This window comes from Ziziphus jujuba, chromosome 8 (assembly GCF_031755915.1).
Source record: "Ziziphus jujuba cultivar Dongzao chromosome 8, ASM3175591v1".
NCBI classification, from domain to species: Eukaryota; Viridiplantae; Streptophyta; class Magnoliopsida; order Rosales; family Rhamnaceae; genus Ziziphus; species Ziziphus jujuba.
Genome location: NC_083386.1, coordinates 29,394,488 through 29,416,202, shown reverse-complemented (window position 1 = coordinate 29,416,202; position 21,715 = coordinate 29,394,488). Strand labels below are relative to the sequence as shown.

The following is a 21,715-nucleotide window of genomic DNA, read 5'->3' as shown; positions in this document are numbered from 1 at the left end:
CCAAGTAATAGTTTTTTATTACGTCTCAGACCCATGTTCATGTGCACTTATTATGCATGACTTTGTTTAAGAAACTTGCTTGTGAAAAATCCAGGAAGAGCACTTTTAGTTTGATGCATTATGCAATTTGATGATGACCCTCTCCTATCTTTTTTTTTTTTTTTTCCGGGTTTTTTAGCTTGATTTAATCATGACTCTTGAATCAATTAAGATAGTGACTGTTTATGCTTCCCTCGAGTTCCAAAATGGTTGTGAGGTTTCACATGGTTTAGCATCAATCAGTCCTGTAGTAAATTCACATATGCTTCGCTCAGGCTGACGATAAAAAATCTAAACTCCTTAGGAATTCATCCACTTTAGATAGCTGACCTCTTGTGCCTAAATTAATATTATAGGTTTCATAAGTATTGTAAAATTAATAAAATACCCATCACACCGAAATTTATAATATATAGCTGACAAATACACCATTTTTTAGGTGTTTCTAAGATGTACTTTCAAGAAACTGTGAACAACATTTGAATAAAAGAGCTAACTGATAAAACAAATATACTTTACCAATGAGGACGATTACATTGTCTGTTTCACCTAAACTATAATGACAAAATAAATAAATAAGTAAATTAAAATTAAAATTAAACCCTCTCCGTAGCATTTTGGACGTATATACAAACTAGTGAATGATAAGCTAATGGTCCTTTTCCCACTTCTATTAGTAAAGTTGATGATCAATGGCAATGACTGTATAAAACCAATAGCTTTTAATTTCGTTTTACAATGTCAGGATGTCAATTTGGATTGATAACCACATAACATCATGAAATAAGAAATCCGTGTAAAGGTAGAAAATGGGTTGATGAGTTTGCACAACCCCACAAGATCCGTTAACAGTCACCTCTCAACATCAATGAGTCTCACTTTCAACTTCATCATACCAGCTTGAACCAAAATTTCTTCTTTTAATGGATCGGCTTTTAGAACTGTTCCTTTCTTTCCAAGGGAAGAAATATGCACCACATCACCAACCTTTGGAAGCCCGGATTTTCCTGAAAGATGATTAGGTGAAAAACAATCCCTATTTAGTAAAGATCTTCAGAGTCAGAGAAGATGATTCTCACAATTAATAACATACCTGAGGGTGATCGGTTGATGTTCTCAGTGGAGGGCATATTCCTATACGCCATAGAAGATTCAGTTCTGTTGTCAGTGATGGTCTGATGGGAGTTAGTTGTGGCCACTTTTTGCTTGCTTTTTTTATCTGCTGTAGTGGGTTGCAAAGGTTGAAGTGCTGCTGATGCTCGAAGCTGTCGAACTTTCTTGTGAAGTGTAGAGCGTGCCATTGCAGCAGTCTCAGATATTACTCTTGTTTTCCTGAATCTTTGATTACAAGCATGTTCCTCGATCTTTCTTTTGGCAACTAATAGATTTTCATACAGATCCTTTGAGAGCCTATGATCATTAAACCTTATGAGAAACTTTAATCCGATAAATTATAGTTTAAAAAGAATGGGACATCCCAACAAAGTCTAAATTTTCGCTCAAACAGAATGAAATAAAGGTAAATTATAAAACATTTAAAATGTAAAGTGATTATCTTTAACTTTTCATGGCACATTACAGTAGTTTTTTTTTTTTTTTTTTTTTGGGGGGACCTAATTATAATATTTGAGAACAAGACTCACATGAGATGATATTGTGCATCATGTAAAAGCTCTCGATATTCCTGCTTTAATCTTTCCATATCAATTATGACCTGCATTCAGTACAACAGAAGAATTAAAAAAAATACTATGTTTTACTTAAAATACAGCTTTTTATATTGGTAAATTACCTCATCTATCTCTGCACTAGCTGCACCATATAGTTCACGAGCCATTTCCACCACCACACCAGGCAGACCTAATCTATCAGCTATGTTTATTGCATTTGAACGCCCTATGACACATATATATAAAGCCAAGAATAAAAAATGATTCCAAGTATCAATGTAAAGAAACGAACAATGTTAGACATGGCCAAGTGAAAACCTGGTACTCCCCAGAGAATCTTGTAAGTTGGCTTAAGGTTAACTTCATCAAACTCCATACATGCATTTTCAAATGCATCGTTACTGTCAAAGAGAAGCAACCAAGATTCAGAACATGAAACCTTTTCAAGTAGGATGGTAAGATATAAGTTGGCTTTCGCTTGAACTTAAAAAATTGAGCTACTTATTAGTGAGAGCAAAAAACAGAAACCATATATTTCCTTTTTTAATACCTGTATTTCAGGGTTTTAAGCTCCCCATGATGTGTGGTAGCTATAGTTAACAGTGCCCCAGTTTCTGCAAAATATTCAAGTATTGACATTCCCAGAGCTGCTCCCTCTAGAGGATTCGTTCCAGCACCAACCTAAAAGATGTAAAATAGAATTTTAACATTCGATATCCCTCTTATCCTATCCTGGCGATTAATGTTCATAATATGTAAACCATATGTCCAGTTTAGCTTTACATACCTCATCCAGTAGCACCAAGGAGAGACTTGTTGACTCTAATTGGATATTCTGAAACATGTTATAAAGGATCTTTAATATATTAAAAAGGAAAATCACCATCGCAAAGCAAAATCAGTAAAATTTATTTTTGAATTTATTGATTTTATGGAGCACCCAGTTTGAATGATCATGATATTGGGTTAAATGTAAAGTATAATGGCCTTCTATATTTATTTTCATGGGAAGTTAGTAAAAAGTTTATAATGCTGTAGTGGGTCTCCATGTTTATCATCACAAATGCATTTCCTCAAATAATCTCAAATTTGTGAGACAAATATTTCCCTTACACTTATCTGTTTCAAATGGCCAGAGAAGGTGGATAAAGATTGGGACAAGGACTGTTCATCACCAATGTCAGCAAAGACAGAATCAAACCAAGGGATATGTGCAGATTCCGAAGATAAAACATGGAGGCCTGCAATGTTTAAGAAATGATTCACGTCATGAAATCAAAAGTCTGCATCATAATAGGTCTATATTCTAAATTAGTTGGGACTAAGGACCATTGGAAGAGGAAGGAAATCTTAATAGAACCTGATTTTGCCATCAGAGCAGTTAATCCAACAGTCTTCAAGCAAATTGTTTTACCCCCAGTATTAGGGCCAGTTATAACCAAAACTCGAGTTTTCTGAGCTATAAAAAAATCAACTGGAACCGGATGAGCTTGTTCAAGTGCACTAACCTGTCAATTAGAACTAATTAATTTCAACTTCGTAATGCATAGTAACAAATAAATATCTTTAATTGGATGATATTATTTAAATAATAACCTTCATTTTCAAGGATGAAAGTTCCGCATCTTTTTCTCCTTTTTTCACTGGAATATTGCTTCTGATTTCCTAAGGAGAAGAAAGAAACAACAAATTTAAAAGATTGCTGAAATACAAACATTAAGAAGTAAAAGACTTTCAATTTAATGATCAGATGATTTCAAAAAGCCATCTTGCTACTTTCAAATTAAATTTGGGAATCCTAATTCATACAATACATTTTGGTCCTGTATGACTTACTGCAGAAGCATTCTTTAAATTCTTCCTGGCTTTCCTTAGATTTTGCCTATGATGATGAAGTAATAGAGGATGATAAGCTTTTGGCAGATACAGAACCCATTCCTTCTTATTGGGGAGTGGTGTGTTCATAGTTTCGTTCCCTGACATGTTAGAACCAGCAGTTGAGAAGTCATCCCCTGCTGGAAGAAATATAGTGGGACATGTACCACCAAAAGAAAGACTATAGGTTGCACGAGCATTGACCTAAATGTTAGGAGTAATGAAGTTAGCAACTATGTAGCGATAAACTAGAATAATCAAATAATTTAACATCAAGAAAGCATCCAAAACATGATAAGTACTGTGTTTCTATTTCCTTTAAAGGAGGAAGAGAGATAGAGAGAGTAAATGAAGGCTTAAATGGTGACAAATGCATACCACATCTAGTTGGATGATACTGTTCAAAAGCATTTCAATGTCATCAAGATCCATTTGCATCTGAGAAGAAAACATAGAATTAAAAAAACATGAGCTTAAAAAAAATATATATTTCCTGTGAAAGAAATATCACCAGTTAAGCTAAAAACCTTGAGTGTTAGCATGGAAAGCACATCTGCCTCAGCCTTTGCCACCGATGCCCTTGCTTGCTGCAACTCATCATTCAAAGGGACGGCAGAGAACGGCTCGACAATGCTTCCAATGCCTGAATTACTATAACAGTATATTACCTCTCAGGAAAAAAATATTCAAGAAATTTGAGCTCCCATCAAAGAGAAAATCATGGGAAGAAAGAGAAAAACAGCTACTATGTTTCTTATATTTAGCCTGTGATCACAATTACAGCTTTTGTCCCTATTCATTGTTCAATTAATGTTAGGAATTAATAATATCTTCATAGATTAATACTTGTACAAGATTTTGATTCCAAATTTATGAAACTCATCCGGCTATGCTGTGTCAAACAGAAGGAAATATATGGATTAAAACTTGTTGAATAGTTATTACTGAAAGAGTTATTTGCATGCATACTTAACATTTCAAAGTTACAAAGGAAATTTCACAGACCTGGGCAACAATAGGCCCTTAAAGTTTGTTAGCCTATCAGCACTTGATCTTATGCACCACCTGCCATCAATGTTATACACTTCCTGACCGATAAAGGAAGTATTAGGAAAATAAACTAGAAGGTGAAAAGCAAAGCAACTCTGATCTTTAGGTTCTTACCATAGAGGATGTTTCATTCCTTTCATTTCTAATTAGGCTGTCCATTAATTGATATATCTGAACAAAGCAATAAGACAATTAAACCAAGGGGGAAGAAAACAGAAAAAGCAACGTTATGGAAAAAGGTAAAGTTGTAAACAAATGATGAAGAGAATGAGAAGAAGCTGGCAACTCAAGTTAATTGGATTACCAGGTGATTCATGGTGTGTACAAATGTCTGTGCAAGATTTTTCAGAAGAAGAAAAACAAAAAAGTATCCTATTCTGAGGAAGCACTAGAAAGTCATCATACTAATCACTTGCCAGAGGTCAGCATTCAAAGCAACCTAGACTAGACGCACATTCTTCTTATTCATCTTTTATTTTATTTATTTATTTATTTATTTTGGCTATAGAATATATCTAAGTGCTAATGAAAGAAAAACTTTTATGTTCAGCACTGGAAGTGAATATTGATATTATGAAGCTATTAGACTACTATTTCTTATGTCTCAATACATCTGTCATTATACAATAGCTAAAACTTGGAACTTTTATTCAAGATAATGAGTAACCCCCAAACAAACATCTGTTGAAGTACCATAAAAGGAAAAGAAAGAAAAAAGCAGTTATTTACCTTCTTCTCAAGCGTCCTAACTTGATCGCGTGACCGTTTCAGGGTAGGACTCTAAATAGGAATAAGAAGATGAACATCAATTAATAAAAAATAAAAGTTTACAATATTTTGTAAAGGACTGAACAACTTAGTGGACGATCAAACAAATAACTTGGAGACAAGCTGAACAAGAATTGAAAAGACAGTTGTATGAAAACACACAATGTTAAAATATGCTTTGAAAATTTTTTAACCATTAGCAATGCTTATGGGAGGAAAAAAAACATATTGATAAACTGCAAAAAGCAGTCACTGGAAAAGGCAACCAATAGAATTATCAGTAACAAACCGCAGAATCTTTAACAGAACCATCTTCATCTATAACTTGCTTTATCAACTTCACCAATGACCGATTTAAGATGAATCCCATTATCTGCACAAAGTGAGGACAAGTAAGGACTTAAAACTATCCAAGCATATTGTAAAAAGTAATGCTTTGTTTAGAACCTAAATGATGATAGAATATTCACCACTTCTGTAAGAGGCATGAAACGTCTATACCAGTCTGCATCTTCCTTTACTGCAGCTTTTAAGCTAACCTGCAGAGTTTCAGCAAACTGCAGGAGACATACAACAGCCATTGCCTCATCTCCTTCCATCGGTAAACTCCTCCGAGCATGTTGGATTGCGGATTTCACCTTCAGGGGCAAAAACTCAATCACTTGCAGGGCAAAGCAGAAGCAGTATATAATCAACATAGTTGAGCGATCAATACAACGTATATTCCATTAAAACCGGTGAAACATTCATAATTAATTTGAAAAAAATCAATTGACCCTTGTTTGTCCATGAAGAAAACAACTATCTTCTGATTTCAAATACACAAAACTTTAAAAAATGTAGTATTTTTAAACCACAAAATTTTTCTTTCCCCCAATTCATTGCCAAACGAGCTCCAACTGGGTTTTTAGGACTAACCAGAAGGACATTGATTCCGCTGAAATCCAAGGAGCAACCACCATGCTTGTGCATCTCAACGGCTGCATTGGTTTCACACAAAAGTCTCAAACTTTCCTCATAAGTCTGATTTAAAGACCATAGCTGGGCCTATAACACCAATACCAACAAATCAAAAACAAAACTTGAAAGCAAAAAAAATCATATATGAGAAAAGGAATTAGAATGTCCCTGCCTTAGTGGCTTCACGGCCCAAGGTAGTGCGGGCAAAAGAGGCAACACAGTCGCAGAGCTTGTCCCATTCCAAGACTCTGAGACTGTCATGGTGAACCGAAGACTTGGTTTGGTTTTGAAAAGAAACAGATTGGTTGGCCGAAGCCGATGTGGGTCGAAGGAAAGCTCGTTGCTTGAACCAAACTCTAACAGTTTGAGGCCTAGAAGAAAGAGCAGGGAAGGAGATGGAGATGGGGTTGCCAAACAATGCCCAAGAGAGCATGGTTTTTCCTAAATCCTACTCAATCAGTCACTTGAGGTTAATAACTGCCGGGTAATCATTCGGAAAGTTCATGGAAATAGAGAATCTTGGCTGTTGGATAAGGTAGGAGGGTACTAGATTTTAGGCGAAGAAGGAAACCAACGGTAGGAGGGTACTAGATTATAGGCGAAGAAGGAAACCAACGGTGCAGTGTCAGCGAGGGGGATCAGGAAAGCTGAGTGGCCCGAGAGTCTACTGGGCAAAAACCAAAACAAATGGATACATATATGTATATATATTATTATAAAAAATTATCCGTTCTATTTTAAGGAACATTTACATATTCTGACAGTGAATTCTTTACACCCAATATTTTATTGGTTGAAAGCATGAATAATTGAATATGTCTCAGCAAAATAAAAGAAGAAAGCATGAAAATGAACTTTTGTGGTTGACGAATAAAAACTTTTACTGTTAACTAATTAAATTATTTGCTAGCCAATGTATAAGGAGTTTTGTACTTTTAATTCTTTTTTGCTATGGAAAAACTAAATTGATAATGCCCCGCAATTTGGAATCCGTATATTTACTACTTACCAAAATTGGAACTTTTCTATTTTAAATATTGGAACTTTATCATTTTTTTAATATATATATATATATATATATAAACTCTATTTAATTTAACTAACAAAAATAAAGTTATTTTGATAAAATTAAGATTATAATTAATTATGCCATCAGCAACAGCAAGCAACTGCCAGCAAAGTCAGCCTGCTCTGCTAAATTCCAAGCAGCCATATCCTGCTGTAGCCATTGATTCCACAAGCATACATCCATTTACTGTTACAATCACCCACCACTTTCCCAAAATTCCATCCAACCTCGAATCCAATACCCTTATTCTCCCATTTTCTTCTCCAAAAGCCTCTCAACCAGAAAACCAGAGAAAATAAATAAATAAATAAACAACAATCCAAATAACAAACACACTAAAGCAGAGATAGATGATGAGTTTCCATGCAGACCAACAAGAACAACAACCTATGCAACTACCAAACAACAAATCTACTTTCAGACACAACTCTCCTCTGTTTCAAGTAGTCGTTATTGGGTTGGTCTGCTTTTGCTGTCCCGGCATGTACAACGCCCTCGCAGGCATCGGAGGCTTTGGTCAGGTTGACCCCACTGCCTCCAACAACTCCCTCACTGCCCTCTTCGCTACATTCGCTGTCGTCGGAGTACTTGGCGGCGGCATCAACAACATCCTCGGTCCCCGTCTCGCTCTCTTCTCTTCATGCCTAACATACGTCCTCTTTGTTGCCTCTTTCCTCTACTACAACCACCAGCAGAAACAGGGCTTCGCCATTGTCGCCGGAGCTATTCTCGGTGTCGGAGCAGGCCTTCTTTGGGCAGCTCAAGGCGCCATCGTGACGTCGTATCCGCCGCCTGATCGAAAGGGGACTTATATCTCGATTTTCTGGTGTCTGTTCAACTTGGGAGGTGTTATTGGTAGCTTGATTCCATTCTTTCTCAACTTCCACAGAAGCAGAGCTACCTCTGTTAATGATGCTACTTATATTGGTTTCATGTGCCTCATGTCGGCCGGAGCACTTCTGTCGTTGGCGATTTTGCCTCCCGGTAAGGTGGTTCGCGACGACGGGACTTTATGTACTAATAAAAACCAGTACTCCAATGTGTGCACTGAAGCTGTTGAGATTGTCAAGCTGTTTATGAATTGGAAGATGCTTCTCATATTCCCTGGAGCTTGGTCTAGCACTTTCTTCTACACTTACCTGTTCAACAATGTCAATGGGGTTTTGTTTAATTTGAGGACTAGAGGATTGAACAACCTGGTTTTCTGGGGTGCTGAGATGTTAGGCTCCGTTGGGATTGGATATTTGATGGATTTCAGTTTCAAGAGTAGGAGGACCAGGGGTTTTGTCGGGATTGGAGTGGTTTCTCTCCTTGGGACTGCCATTTGGGGAGGTGCATTTGCCAACCAGCTAAGGTATTCTCGCCATGATTTGCCGGACAAGAAGCTCGATTTTGCAGGTTCAGGTGTTGATTTTGCAGGACCATTCCTGTTGTATTTCAGTTTTGGTTTGCTTGATGCCATGTTCCAGAGCTTGGTTTACTGGATTCTTGGATGCTTGGCAAATGACTCTGAAACACTTGGCAGGTAACATATATAGTAGTTTCAGCTTTAGGTTTCCTAGGTTGACGATGCCCTTAAATGGTAGCAGAGCTGCAGATCCTGTTTGTTAAGTATATTATCAGTCAGTATTTTGTTATGCTGATGACCTTAGTTTTTGTGTGTGTGTGTGTAATTACAGGTATGCGGGCTTCTTTAAGGGAGTGCAGAGTGCTGGCGCAGCGGTTGCTTGGCAAGTTGATGCAAAGAAAGTATCTTTCATGTCCCAGTTGCTTGTGAATTGGTCTCTCACTACGGTGGGTTATCCGTTACTAGTAGTCCTGGTCATGTTGGCTGTGAAGGATGACAATAACACTGAAGAAGGAACAACCAAAGAGGAGGTTACTCTTCCACCATCTGCCAACCACCCTGATTCTGTTAATTAACAATAATGATGGGCTTGTCATGCCAATTTAAGAGATTGTATGTATGCTGAGAATTAATGTCTTTTTGCATTGCCAAAAATGCAAAATTTGAGTTCATAGCAAGTGCAAAACGTATTACATTATGCTCTAAAAATTCAAGGTTGATCATCACCAAGAAGTGACCTCGATTTCATACCTTTATTTGTAGTACATATATTTTGCATGCTAATATCAAGAAATTTCCATAAGGTGTATGCTAAAGATTTTTCTAACTGAAAACTTTGGGCGAGTGAAAATTTGCTAAATAATTATTGAAAAAAGTATCACGATTGAAAAGGCTATCAATAGAATTCTCGATAATGAAGGAACAATATTGAACAGAGAGATTGGTTAGTGAAAACTTGAAATGATAAGGCCTTAAACGCACTCAAACATCTCTTAAACAAGTTTGGTACAAACAAATGTAAATCTAAATGGTTTCCTTCCCTGTTGTACTCACCATTTGAATGAGAGGCATAAAACTTCTGTTTTATTCTATGTACATAGCTTATAAAACAATTGTAGGAGATGTAACAGCCATTGCTTCTTCTCCATCCACCATGAACTCCTTCATGCATGTTGGAATAGCAGATTCCATCCTCAGCATAAGTATTTACAGTGCTGCTGTAATCCAAGGTGTAACTACTATGCTTGCTTTTCAGACTAGGCAATTAGTTTTCTCGCCAAATTCATAGACTTTCTTTGTAGGTCTGTTCAAAATTATTTTAGTTTTTCCTGTTACAGCACACACACTTTCTTTGCATATTATGTACTAAGAAAAAACTTGAGTGTTAAGATGATTAGTTTCTGAGGAAGCTTGCTTCTCTGATTCAATTCTTCGCAGTTTCATTATGGAGAAGGGATTTCCCAAACAGGGAACAAGATAGAATTTCTTCTTCTAGGGGCTTTATTGGTTGGTCAAGCATAATAACAAAATTTTGCTGCATGAAATCAGGACATACTAAAGATGTTTAATGACAGTTATTTTACAAAGTTCCGACAAATAACCACATTATCGGAATGAGAAACTGACTTGTCTGGCTAGCCCTGCACTGGAAACTATCCATTTTAAAACAAAAATTTATGGTCAAATTAAATATGGCTATGGTTTGGCTTCAAAAACCAAACTTAAAACTATCCATTTTAGGTTGGAGGCCAAACAATTTTGGTTGCAGCTAAAAGTGTGGATGTAAAACTATTCTCGCTTCGTTTGTCTTTTTATGATCTCAATCTGAACCTAAGCAAAACTTCATTTTGTGGTGCAGAAATCGATCAGAAGCTGGGGCCAACAACTACAATATTTTGTTTACCCCCAACAAACATCTCGTTAGAATCCCTTGTTGACGACAAAGATATTGTCAACAACTTTAGATTCTGATCCAATTCCAGCAGCTTGTTGATGTAGTGTGTGACATGTTCAAAATGTCATACTGACCAACCTTGTAGAACTTGCGGACGTGCTTCTTCCCTTCCTTTATCTGAGACTCATAATATGCTGATTCTTGTATTCGTTGAGTCAGTAATTCGTTTTACTGTTTCACCTCTTCCATCAAGGGTTTCAAAATTTCTAGCGTTGTCATGAAGCTCTTCAGGGACGGCTTGAACATTATGTTCTTTTTGGTCATTTCGTTTACCACATCAAACAGCATTCCAATTGCTGCTCTAAAAGTAGCTCTCCAACATCCACAATCATCAATGTATATTTTCCTTTCCTAAACACTCAAATAGGTTAAACATTCATAACAAAATGAGGAGAAAAATAACCTAGCAAGTTCAAAGCTTTTCCGCAGACAAGATAACCAAAGGAAATAGTTGTCTTACGGTCCAAGGAAATAGTTGTCTAAAGAAATTGCCTTCTTAGCAATATAAGCTGTGGGTATTTTATTATCCTATGAATCATGTGAATTTGCTGTGCATAAAAATTATCTTCCCTGCACTGGGTATTGGGTTAGCCCACCAACAAAAGTCCACAATTAGGTTTTGAAACTTGGAATGCTGCATTTGTCTTCAACTAGTTTTTTCTCTGTAGGAATCCTATGTTATACGCTAGTTTCAAATTTAGCTTTCAAGCGTAGCCCAAAAGTCTTCCAATACAGAAACAAGAAAGTGACGGGATATGGCACTGTACATAGTCTTTGTTATCGTTACTTACTTTCCTCTTGGCTGTGTTACTTTCATTCGAGGAGAGCCAGCTAAGCCGACAGATAAAAAAAGACTTCTGATTCTGTCCCTATTCATGTTTATTATGTATCATATCAATCTACTAGAAGAGTACAAAATACTATGTTTCTTGGAAAAACCCTTTTGAAAGTTGTGAAAAATGTCACTTTCTCACCATTTTTGTGTATTTTTACCATCTTTCTAATTTCTGTCTTATTTTACTGCTGCTAAGCAAAAAGAAGAGAAAATGTTCAGGGTGCTAAAATTTGTGAGAGATAACAGCCACGGAACTTGTTGTCATAAGCTGCATGGAACTCCTAAGTTCTTCAACTCTCTCTAAGAAAAGGAAAGTATGGTTTTTGGTCTAAGTGATTTTACCTCAACTGTATGTAAATATCAAGATATTCACCTAACACCATGAGAGCCTGCAAGTTTTAGAGTCGTGATCCTTAGGATAAACCATAGACTTTTTAAGTCAATGATCCCTGGAATAAAAAGAAAAAAAAAGAAAAAAAACGGTATTAGTCATATATATATATATATACACACATATATATCATTAAAAAGAAATAATAATAATGGGTCTTTTTGTACAATCATTTGAAGACTTTTTAGATGACTATTTCCCTGGACCCTAAGACAACTATTTCCTAAGGTTATCTTGTCTGCGGAAAAGCTTTGAACTTGCTAGGTTATTTTTCTTCTCATTTTGTTATCAGTTTTCAACCGATTTGAGCGTTTAGGAAAGGAAAATATAAAATTGATGATTGTGGATGTTGGAGGAGCTGCTCTTGGAGCAGCAATTACATTGCTGTACGATGCGGTAAAAGAAATGACTAAAAAGAACATAATGTTCAAGCCGTCCCTGAGGAGCCTCATGGCAACGCTAGAAATTTTGAAACCGCTGATGAAAGAGGTGAAACAGTTAAACGAATTACTGACTCAACGAATACAAGAATCAGCATATTACGAGTCTCAGATAAAGGAAGGGGAGAAGCACATCCGCAAGTGCTCCAGGGTTGGTCGGTATAACATTTTGAACAAGTCATACTACACCAACAAGCTGCTGGAATTGGATCAGAACCTCAAGTCGTTGATAATATCTTTGTCGTCAGCAAGGGATTGCAAGGAGACGTTGATTGGGGTAAACAAAATATTGGAGTTGTTGCCAGCTTCTGGGTTGTCAGCAGTGGATTCCAATGAGATGTTGGATTTGTTACGCAAAATTTTTGACATGATCCAGCGAAGCCAAGGCATTAATATTGCCGAATCTCATCGGGTTACATCAATGCTTTCCAGTAACACTAGTACTCCACCTCTGCCTCCGCCTAAGCCTAAGGAACCCCTGCCTCCACCTCCACCTCCGCCACCTCTAACTCCGCCGAATGTTAAGGCACCTCCACCTCCGTCTCCGCCTCCGCCGTTCTCAGACAACAACTCAAACGTTAGTAACAATATTGATAATTACGGATCTGCTCCGGGAAAAAGTCAAAGTCAAAATATTAATGAAGGCCAAGGTAATTTCCAAAATTCGCTTCAGTTTGTAACACTCAAAATCAGAGGCGCAAACAACATCTCATCTTATTTTCTTAACAATCATAAACATGAATTCTTTACAAACTGAATCAATATTACATAATTAGTTTTTTTCCTAAATTACAGAGGAACAAGATAAATTATCAAAGAATTATAAACTTATTACTTTCTTTGTTTTTCCTCCCATATTTTCTTAACAATCATACAAAATCTATCAAAATTTGTAAATCTAGTTATATCTAACATTCTCTTTTATTTGTAGACTATTTAGGTCAAAATATTAATTCTTCTAAATAGATTGCAGCGTGACTTCTAGAATTTTTAACACTGTACCGTATAAGTGTAACAGACAATATGGAAGAAGCTATATTCATTAACAAGCAAAACCGGTATAAATACACAAGATATAAACCTTAAAAAACATAATACAACCTAAATCCAAATACAAGGAGGTTGTTACAGATAACTATACACATAGGATACACTATGATCCATTAGGTATTTTGGTTTTAAATGAAATAGATAATGTGGCAGTGGAACTTCATGGAGGGATTCGTCTTGCTCATCCATTCCGAACATTATTTGATGTGGTTAGAGAAGTTAAAGACAAGGCTTTGATGTTCAAACCCATCCTCAATAAACTCGAAGCCAGGTTACGAGTTATGGCTCCACTGCTCATGGAGATTCAAAGAGTTGACAGGGAACTGGATCTGCCAGAAAGTGAAGCGGCAGATATTATGTTAGAAATGGAGAAGGGGACAGCGCTAGTTCGAAAGTGCTCCAAGATTCATTGGTTTAAGTTATGCATAAAGCCTTACTACACCGGGATGTTGCTTGAATTGGATGACACTCTATGTAGGTTGCTTCAGATACTACAGGTTCAGGCAGCAAGAGATATGAAGAAGAACTTGGTTCTCGTACGGGAAATGCAAGCCAAAATCACTGGAGTTGGAAGCAATACTATTGCAGGACGTAATCAGATTCTTTCAAGGGCTTCATCCATTGTATCTCTAAGTCCCACAGCTCTCAGAGGATGAGGGTATACCCTTCCCAACACAAAATTTCCGTCTGCATGAATCAAGTACAAGGTTCCATTTTTCATATATAAATCATCAGTTTCAATATTGCTACTGAATTTTAATTTCTAGCTTTCTAATGTTTTCGTATAAATCAATATTCTACCAACTTTCAAAATTGCTTTTCTCATTTGCCTTCTCCTTGTAATTTAAGAGTTTAAGCTGATGTGGACAACAAGCATCAAGCTTAAGTAGTACAAGTACTTTCCAATGCTTTTGTTTAGATGGTTTTAAATGGCTTTTACTATGTTTCTAACATTTTGTCATGTCACCAGGTATCCTATTAATTTTGGGAGAAGCTAGTTTCCTAAAGATCAATATTCCTCCTATTGTCCCTATATATATATATATATGTATGTATGTACCTGGTTTGAGAAACGAAATATTTGTTTCTTACGAACGACATTCGTGTGCATTGCATGATCTTATGTTTCTATGTATGGTATGAAATTTAGCAAGTTTTTTACTCTTTAGTTTATTTTTAATGATTTCAGGTGAGAATATATGTCAAAATTGATGTAAATGGTTAGAGTGCTTGAAGACGTGGTGATGCTCACAGCCAATGAAGATTACTTTTCCATGAACTATAATTTAAACTTTTGTGGGCAATATTAATTCCATTTTTCTTTTTTCTTTTTTTCTTTTTTTCTTTTTCACCTGGTGAATCGAATATTAATTCCATTTTTGTTGTTTTAAGCGAAGAGATATTTTATCTGAAGTGTTTATGGAAGTAAAGACTATCCTAAATTTTATTTTTTATCTTTTTCTCTCTCTTTTTTCTACAATATTGGCCCTTTTTTTTTTTTTTTTTTGAAATATATAATATTGCCTTTAAAGGATGTGATCGTATATTCTGTTTTATTTATTTGTTTTATTGAAAAAAAAAATAAAAAAAAAAAAGGGAAACAAGCAAAAGCGAAATTATTATAATTTTCATTGCAAAATAATCATTGGAGAAAGTCATCTAATCTAACGAGCCATATTGATGATGGAGATAATATGATCTTTCGTAAAAGCGTGGACCGTCTTCTAATGCACAATTTCTGCTCTAACCTTTGATAATCTCGAGCAACAGTTTCGAATGAATGCCCAATTTCTTCTTGGGCCTTTGATAATCTCCAGCAACAGTGCTTCTGACTCTCCCACCTTCAAACTTTGCCATTTTCAAGTCCAAAAACTATGGGGGAAAAAAACAGGAAAACAAATTTTCTCGCGCTCAAGAAATCCTCTTTCAGAATCAAGGAAAACAGACACATACTCGATTTGAGAAAATAAACGAAGGAAAAGAAAAAACAAGACCGTAGCTTTTCCTTAGTAAATGCTATGGTGATTCATCGTTATTTTGTTGGTTGTAATAGTTGGTGACGCTAAATGGCAGAGAGGAGAGAACAAATCAGAGAGAGAACAGAGCGAGCGAGAGAGGAGTTGGAGTGGTTTCGAATTCAAAGTTTGAGGGGGGTAATTTTGGGTAAAAAGTTTGAAAAACACGGTCATACATTTTTCGAATAAGAGAAAAGTAAAATTTTTTAGCTTTTTTATTTAAGATAAAAACATCTTAAATTAGGCATTAAGCTAAAAAAATAAACAAAAAATAATATGTCTTATAACTTTTAAAAAAAACAAAAAGTCATAATAACACATAAGAGGGGAAAAAAACAAAGAGGCCCTCTAGTAAATCCCTTACTGGATAATCATAATTTACAAGTATTAATCATAATTTACAAGTATTAATATTGTATGAGTGATCATCATCCTATCTCGAGCACGTTAAAGGGCTCAATAAAACTTAAAAACACTGCAAGAAATTTACATAACATAAACATATGACCATGATCGCACTATGTGAGTTGGACCATTAAATGTTAAAGGGCCTCCTTAATGCGAAATGGACCCAGGGGGCCCATTTCTTCCAAGTAGGATCTACCCTGTTTCCCTATCAATATCTGAAGCTCAAATTCTGAGCAGTTTCAAGATGGAGAAGGGATTTCCAAACAGGGAACGATAAAGCATTTCTTGTTGTAGGGGCTTTATTGGCTGGTCAAGCGTAATACCAAAATTTTGCTGTATGAACTCAAGACATACTAAAGATGTTTAATGACAGGTATTTTAGAAAATTCCGACAAAATAACCACATTATTGGAATAAGAAACGGATTTGTCTGGCTAGCAATGTACTGGAGGCTATCCATTATAAAACATAAATTTAAGGACATTGGCCAAATTAAATATGGCTATGGTTTAGCTTATACGACAAGGTTAGTTATGTGTTAACTTTCTTTTCCCCTCATCTTGTTGCTTTTAATTGGTCGGACATAGCACTTAAAAAGTTTTTGCTGTTTTAACTGGAAGACATACTGAAGTTGTTTAATGACTGTCATTTACAAAGTTTCGACAAATAATGACATTGTTGGAACTGACTAGTCTGGCCATGAACTAAAGAATTATTTTTTTTTTTTGGTAAATAGTACTGCATTAAGCACAAAAGAGGGGGGCACCGGTACAAGAAACCCAGTTACCCCAAGGTACAAGAAGAGATCTCCTCCAAAAGGATTTGCTCTTGGATAGTATCTGGACAATTAAACATATTAGAGCTCGAACAAAAAATGGTTAACTTATTTTTCATTGCTTCTTTAGCTGCTAAATCAGCACACTTGTTTGCTTGTCTTGGAGTCCAAGAAATTCTCCAGTTGTGGTTTTTCATTGTCTTCTTAATGGACGTAATGATCTCCCAAGAGCTCCACGCACACGGCTCATCCCTGTCAAGCAGCTGGTTGACCACTGAACGGGCGTCACTCAGCCATTCTATGTCTTTCCAGTTGGATTCCTCAGCTGTGGCCATTGCCCACTCGATGGCCTTTATTTCGGCAAGTTCACTTTCCATTGGTGTAGCTGGTTTAGCAGCTAGCAGAAGGACTTTACCTTTGTCATCCCTTGCTATAAAAGCTAAACCAGTTTTACCTGGACTACATGCTGCATCTGTGTTTATGCAGATTTTGCCTTTTGGGGGGGGATCCAGCTGACCTCTTTGGGAGAAGGACTAGGGATGTGTCTATTTAGCACCACTTGACTGTATTCTTCAACTAGAGATTCCCATCTTTTCGTAACCGTGATCAAAGTGCCAGTTAAAGAATTATTTTTTGGTTCTAAAAGAACCAAAATTTTTCATTTCAAACAACAACAATTTGTTCTTTTTAAAAATTTAAACAATGTTTAAGGACATGGCCAAAAAATGGCTAGAGGGCAATGTTGCTTTGGCTTCATGTACGATATCTCCATGCATACAAGTTTTGGGGGTTTTCGTTTTTCTTTTTTTTTTTTTTTTTTTTTAAATAATTTAGAAATTCCAACGGAAAACAAACATGAGTATGGAATGAAGCTATTGGGATGAATACCATACGTTATGACCACACTAAGCACAATATACCAACATAACAGGAATATAGCTAATTGCCTAATTACCTATGATGAGTTTAGTGGATAACCAACCGATTAATTACTCTGATAATGCATAACATTTAGGTTGGATGCCGGATAATTTTGGTTGCAGGCTCACATTTGATGTTAGGTGAATGTCTTGAAATATACAGTTCAGGTAAGATCACTCAGATCAAAAACCAAAGTTACCTTTTCGTAGAGAGAGTTGAAGAACTTGAGAGTTCAATGCAGCTTATGACAACAAGTGCCTTTTTTGTCTTCGTTTTGCGTCAGTAAAGGTGTCTCTTAGCAGTATAACTTCTGGTAGTAAAATAAGATCTAAATTTGAAAGATGGTAAAAATACACCAAACTAGCTAGCCTTCCATTAAAAACCAGAATTCTACAGTGTGAATCGTTGTTCCCCCTAGACCAACTCATAATTTAGAGAGAAAATGATGAGAAAGTGACATTTTTCACAACTTTCAAAAGGGTTTTTCCAGTAAAGATTGTATTTTTTACTTTTATGGTAGACTAATATGATATATAATAGATATTGATAGGGACAGAATCAGAGAAGACATTTTTTTTTTTAATAAATATTCGCCGGCTTTGCCGGCTTTTCTCAAATGAAAGTAATAATGCCAAGAGGAAAGTAAGTTAGGAAAGATAACAAAGACTATGTTGTACAGTGCTTATCCTGTCACTTTCTAGCTTCCGTATTGGAAGATTTTTGGGCACTAGAGAGCTACATTGAAAACAAGCATATAAAATTGGTTTCCTACAGAAAAGAACAAACAAGTTGAAGAAGACAAACGCAGCATTCCAAGTTTCCGAAACCGAATTGTGAATCTTGATGGGCCAACTAAACACCCAGTATAGGGAAGATAATTTTTATGCACAGCAGATTCACATGATTCATAGGATAAATAAATACCCACAGCCATATATTGCTTGTTGGAATCTATGTACTCTGAGAAAAAGGCAATTTCTTTAAAACTTCCCTTTCAAATGAATCTCAAAAATGGTATTTAAAAACTATCTTACATTTTTATCTTTATCTAGAAGCACGACATGATAGTATTATTTGTAAACATGTAAATATTATAAAATATAATAAGGTAAAAACTAACGGCCTGCATTAAATATGTAGTCTGTCCGATTATCTTGTATCAGAACCATATTATCCTACTCACAAGAAGACTTTAAAACTTTTGGAATGATCAAGCAAGCCTGCAAATAATTGGAAAGAAGAGTCAGAGATTCTCCTTTATTGTCACATCCAAAATTTCACGTTAAGTCAATGATCGCGAATAGGTTTTGAATCTCATTAAAAAAAATAAAAAAATTATTGACAGCTTTACAGGCCAATTGGTACGATAAATCATTCATAAAACAATTATTTTATAAAATCCACATCTCGTACGTGATGATTGCCTGTTGTACAACGGTTTGTTTAGTGTAACATAACTTTAACCTAATCTCGATTTGGTTTCATCATATGTATGGTAGAACACGAGTGTTGGAATCGATGGACCAATCAAATTAAAAACTAAGGAAAACCAACCTTCAGTCAATAATTTACTCCTTCCTTTCTATCTCCTTAAAACCAGTACCATATAGACAAATAGAGCAAGGAGGAGTTATGTCAGTCATCGTCCAGTGGTGGAATTGCTTATCCTAAAATTCAATCTTAAAAGAGTCCTTAAATCCGCGTCCCTATTATCTTTCCACTCTGAATCTGATCCCCAAAATTCAATCTTTTTCTTTTATATTTTCCATTCCCTCTCTCTTAAAAAAAAATAAAAATCAAAACTTGACAAGGAAAATCATCAAAATCATCATTTTGGAGACATGGGTTTGGATGGGAATGAAGAAACAGGCACAATCCAAGAAGTGCCAAACAATTCAATTTTCAGATACAACTCGCCTCTGGTCCAAGTAATCCTTATCGGATTGGTCTGCTTTTGCTGTCCTGGAATGTTCAACGCTCTCTCCGGCATGGGTGGCGGTGGTCAGGTCGACCCGACGGCTTCCGACAACTCCCTCATCGCACTCTACACCACCTTCGCCGTCTTCGGAATCCTCGGCGGCGGAATCTACAACGTCCTCGGACCCCATCTGACGCTTCTCACGGCTTGCTTGACTTACGTCCTCTACGCCGGCTCTTTCCTTTACTACAATCACCACCACAACCAGGTTTTCGCCATTGTCGCTGGAGCTATACTCGGCATCGGAGCTGGGCTTTTGTGGGCCGGACAAGGTGCTATCATGACGTCATACCCACCGCCTGATCGGAAAGGAACTTATATTTCCATCTTCTGGAGTATATTCAACATGGGTGGTGTCATTGGAGGCCTAATTCCTTTCATTCTCAATTACCATAGAACCAAAGCTGCTTCTGTTAATGATGGTACTTATGTTGCTTTCATGTGCTTCATGTTTGCTGGGGCTCTACTTTCTCTGGCTATTTTGCCACCTAGCCGTGTTGTTCGTGATGATGGGACAAGGTGTACGAAGATTAAGTACTCCAAAGTGACCACAGAGATTGTTGAGATTGCCAAGCTGTTTAAGAATTGGAAAATGCTTCTTATAGTCCCTGCAGCTTGGTCCAGCAATTTCTTTTACACTTACCAATTCAATAATGTTAATGGGGTGTTGTTTAATCTGAGGACTAGAGGATTGAACAATGTGTTCTATTGGGGTGCTCAGATGTTGGGGTCTATTGTTATTGGACACTTGATGGATTTCAGTTTCACGAGTAGGAGGACTAGAGGGTTTTTTGGGATTGGAGTGGTTGGTCTCCTTGGAACTGGTATTTGGGCTGGTGGATTAGCCAACCAGCTCTTGTACTCCCGCCATGATTTGCCAGATGAGAAGTTGGATTTTAAGGATTCTGGTGTTGATTTTGCTGGACCATTTGTATTGTATTTTAGTTTTGGGTTGCTGGATGCCATGTTCCAAAGCATGGTTTACTGGATCATTGGAGCCTTGGCTGATGATTCTGAAATCCTTAGCAGGTAACAAAATAAATAAATAAATAAATAAATAAATGATGTCTATCCATATATAGTTGTTGAAATGTCAAAGTTTTTATGGGATTTTTTTCTCTGATTTAAGTTTTTTGTGATGCTAACAATTTTTCTGCTGTGTGTATTGATTGCAGGTATGTTGGGTTCTATAAGGGAATACAGAGCGCAGGTGCAGCTGTTGCTTGGGTAGTTGACTCTCGCAAGGTATCCTTCATGCACCAATTGATCACTAATTGGTCGCTTACAACAGCGAGTTATCCATTACTGGTGGTTTTGGTCATGTTTGCTGTGAAGGATGAGAACCAGGATGAAGAAGAAACTGCCAAAGAGGCTACTCCTTCATCATTTAACCCTGCCTCTGTCAAATAATGGTTAATAATGGTCTTAGCAAGTTGATTTAAATACCATTTGTTCTGTGATTATCTTTCCTTTATTTTTCAATCTCAACTGATATTATCATTTTCACAGTGCCAAAAGTCTTATTAAAAAAAAAAAAAGAATTCCAATGTTTCCAAGGCTCTTTGATATTATCTGTTAAATTTGCATTCTTGCCTAATACTTAGAATCCTTGTGGGCCTCTTCTGCTTGATCAAAAGGAATCGCTTTCACTATTTTTTTATGGTAAGAAAAAATGCGCATACAAATCTGACCTGTCTTTTGTTGCCATTTGAAATTGCATCCAACATAATTGGGGTTTTACAGAATGATCCTTGTTGACCATAACTAGGCCTCTGGATTCTTTTTTGGTTTTTGCATGGTGAGAAATAAGACATTTGATATATGGATGTTACCCAAGAGAAACTCTTTGATTCTTCCTCTATTATAAAAATAACATAAATTTAGAAAACAAAACAAAGCAAAGTGTTCTCCTTTCATTCTACTTTTGCTCTTAGTTTATTTTGAGGTCATGTTCTGGCTTATAGATATATAAAAATATAAGCCTTGGCCTTATTCCATTCACGATCAAAAGGATGTTTTTACCACTGACAATAGATCCTGCTTCTACCTAAGAGATTTTATAAGTTGTTTCACAAAAATAAGAGCATAATGATTTTACTTCTCCAACTAACATCATTTTGCTATATTGCTTCTGATAATATACTTACTACATAAACTTAAAGCCAAAGT

The 21,715-nt window shown here is 36.2% G+C and overlaps 4 protein-coding genes across 11 annotated transcripts; 3 read left to right on the top strand and 1 right to left on the bottom strand.

The window, feature by feature from the left end:
• Positions 1-525: 525 nt before the first annotated feature.
• Positions 526-7,048, bottom strand: LOC107414924 (uncharacterized). The gene is made up of 20 exons (XM_016023133.4): positions 6,535-7,048; positions 6,321-6,449; positions 5,873-6,040; positions 5,692-5,775; positions 5,364-5,414; positions 4,749-4,805; positions 4,590-4,672; positions 4,112-4,235; positions 3,963-4,022; positions 3,546-3,788; positions 3,306-3,374; positions 3,070-3,217; positions 2,823-2,950; positions 2,497-2,544; positions 2,260-2,390; positions 2,028-2,110; positions 1,832-1,935; positions 1,683-1,753; positions 1,133-1,449; positions 526-1,046 (listed from the first exon to the last, which is right to left on the bottom strand). The coding sequence occupies exons 1-20, from the start codon at positions 6,793-6,795 to the stop codon at positions 892-894; spliced, it is 2,514 nt and encodes an 837-aa protein (XP_015878619.3). The 5' UTR covers positions 6,796-7,048; the 3' UTR covers positions 526-891.
• Positions 7,049-7,568: 520 nt separating this feature from the next.
• LOC125421647 (UNC93-like protein 1) lies at positions 7,569-9,528 on the top strand. Its single transcript, XM_048470912.2, has 2 exons — positions 7,569-8,956; positions 9,111-9,528. Exons 1-2 carry the CDS (start codon positions 7,782-7,784, stop codon positions 9,352-9,354), a joined length of 1,419 nt encoding a protein of 472 aa, XP_048326869.1. The 5' UTR covers positions 7,569-7,781; the 3' UTR covers positions 9,355-9,528.
• Positions 9,529-12,153: 2,625 nt separating this feature from the next.
• Positions 12,154-14,903, top strand: LOC107414943 (uncharacterized). Of its 8 annotated transcripts, none has more exons than XR_009640442.1 (4): positions 12,154-13,049; positions 13,591-14,107; positions 14,420-14,497; positions 14,639-14,903. XR_009640442.1 is itself a non-coding variant. In XM_025071387.3 (3 exons), the coding sequence occupies exons 1-2, from the start codon at positions 12,296-12,298 to the stop codon at positions 14,103-14,105; spliced, it is 1,269 nt and encodes a 422-aa protein (XP_024927155.3). In that variant the 5' UTR covers positions 12,154-12,295; the 3' UTR covers positions 14,106-14,107; positions 14,639-14,903. The 8 variants fall into 8 exon arrangements, 2 of the variants coding, with proteins under 2 accessions (XP_024927155.3, XP_048325473.2); XR_009640440.1 differs by having other exon boundaries at positions 12,156-13,049; positions 13,591-14,156; XR_009640439.1 differs by having other exon boundaries at positions 12,156-13,049; positions 13,591-14,344.
• Positions 14,904-18,978: 4,075 nt separating this feature from the next.
• Positions 18,979-21,097, top strand: LOC107414921 (UNC93-like protein 1). Its single transcript, XM_016023129.4, has 2 exons — positions 18,979-20,575; positions 20,722-21,097. Exons 1-2 carry the CDS (start codon positions 19,410-19,412, stop codon positions 20,954-20,956), a joined length of 1,401 nt encoding a protein of 466 aa, XP_015878615.1. The 5' UTR covers positions 18,979-19,409; the 3' UTR covers positions 20,957-21,097.
• Positions 21,098-21,715: the final 618 nt, after the last annotated feature.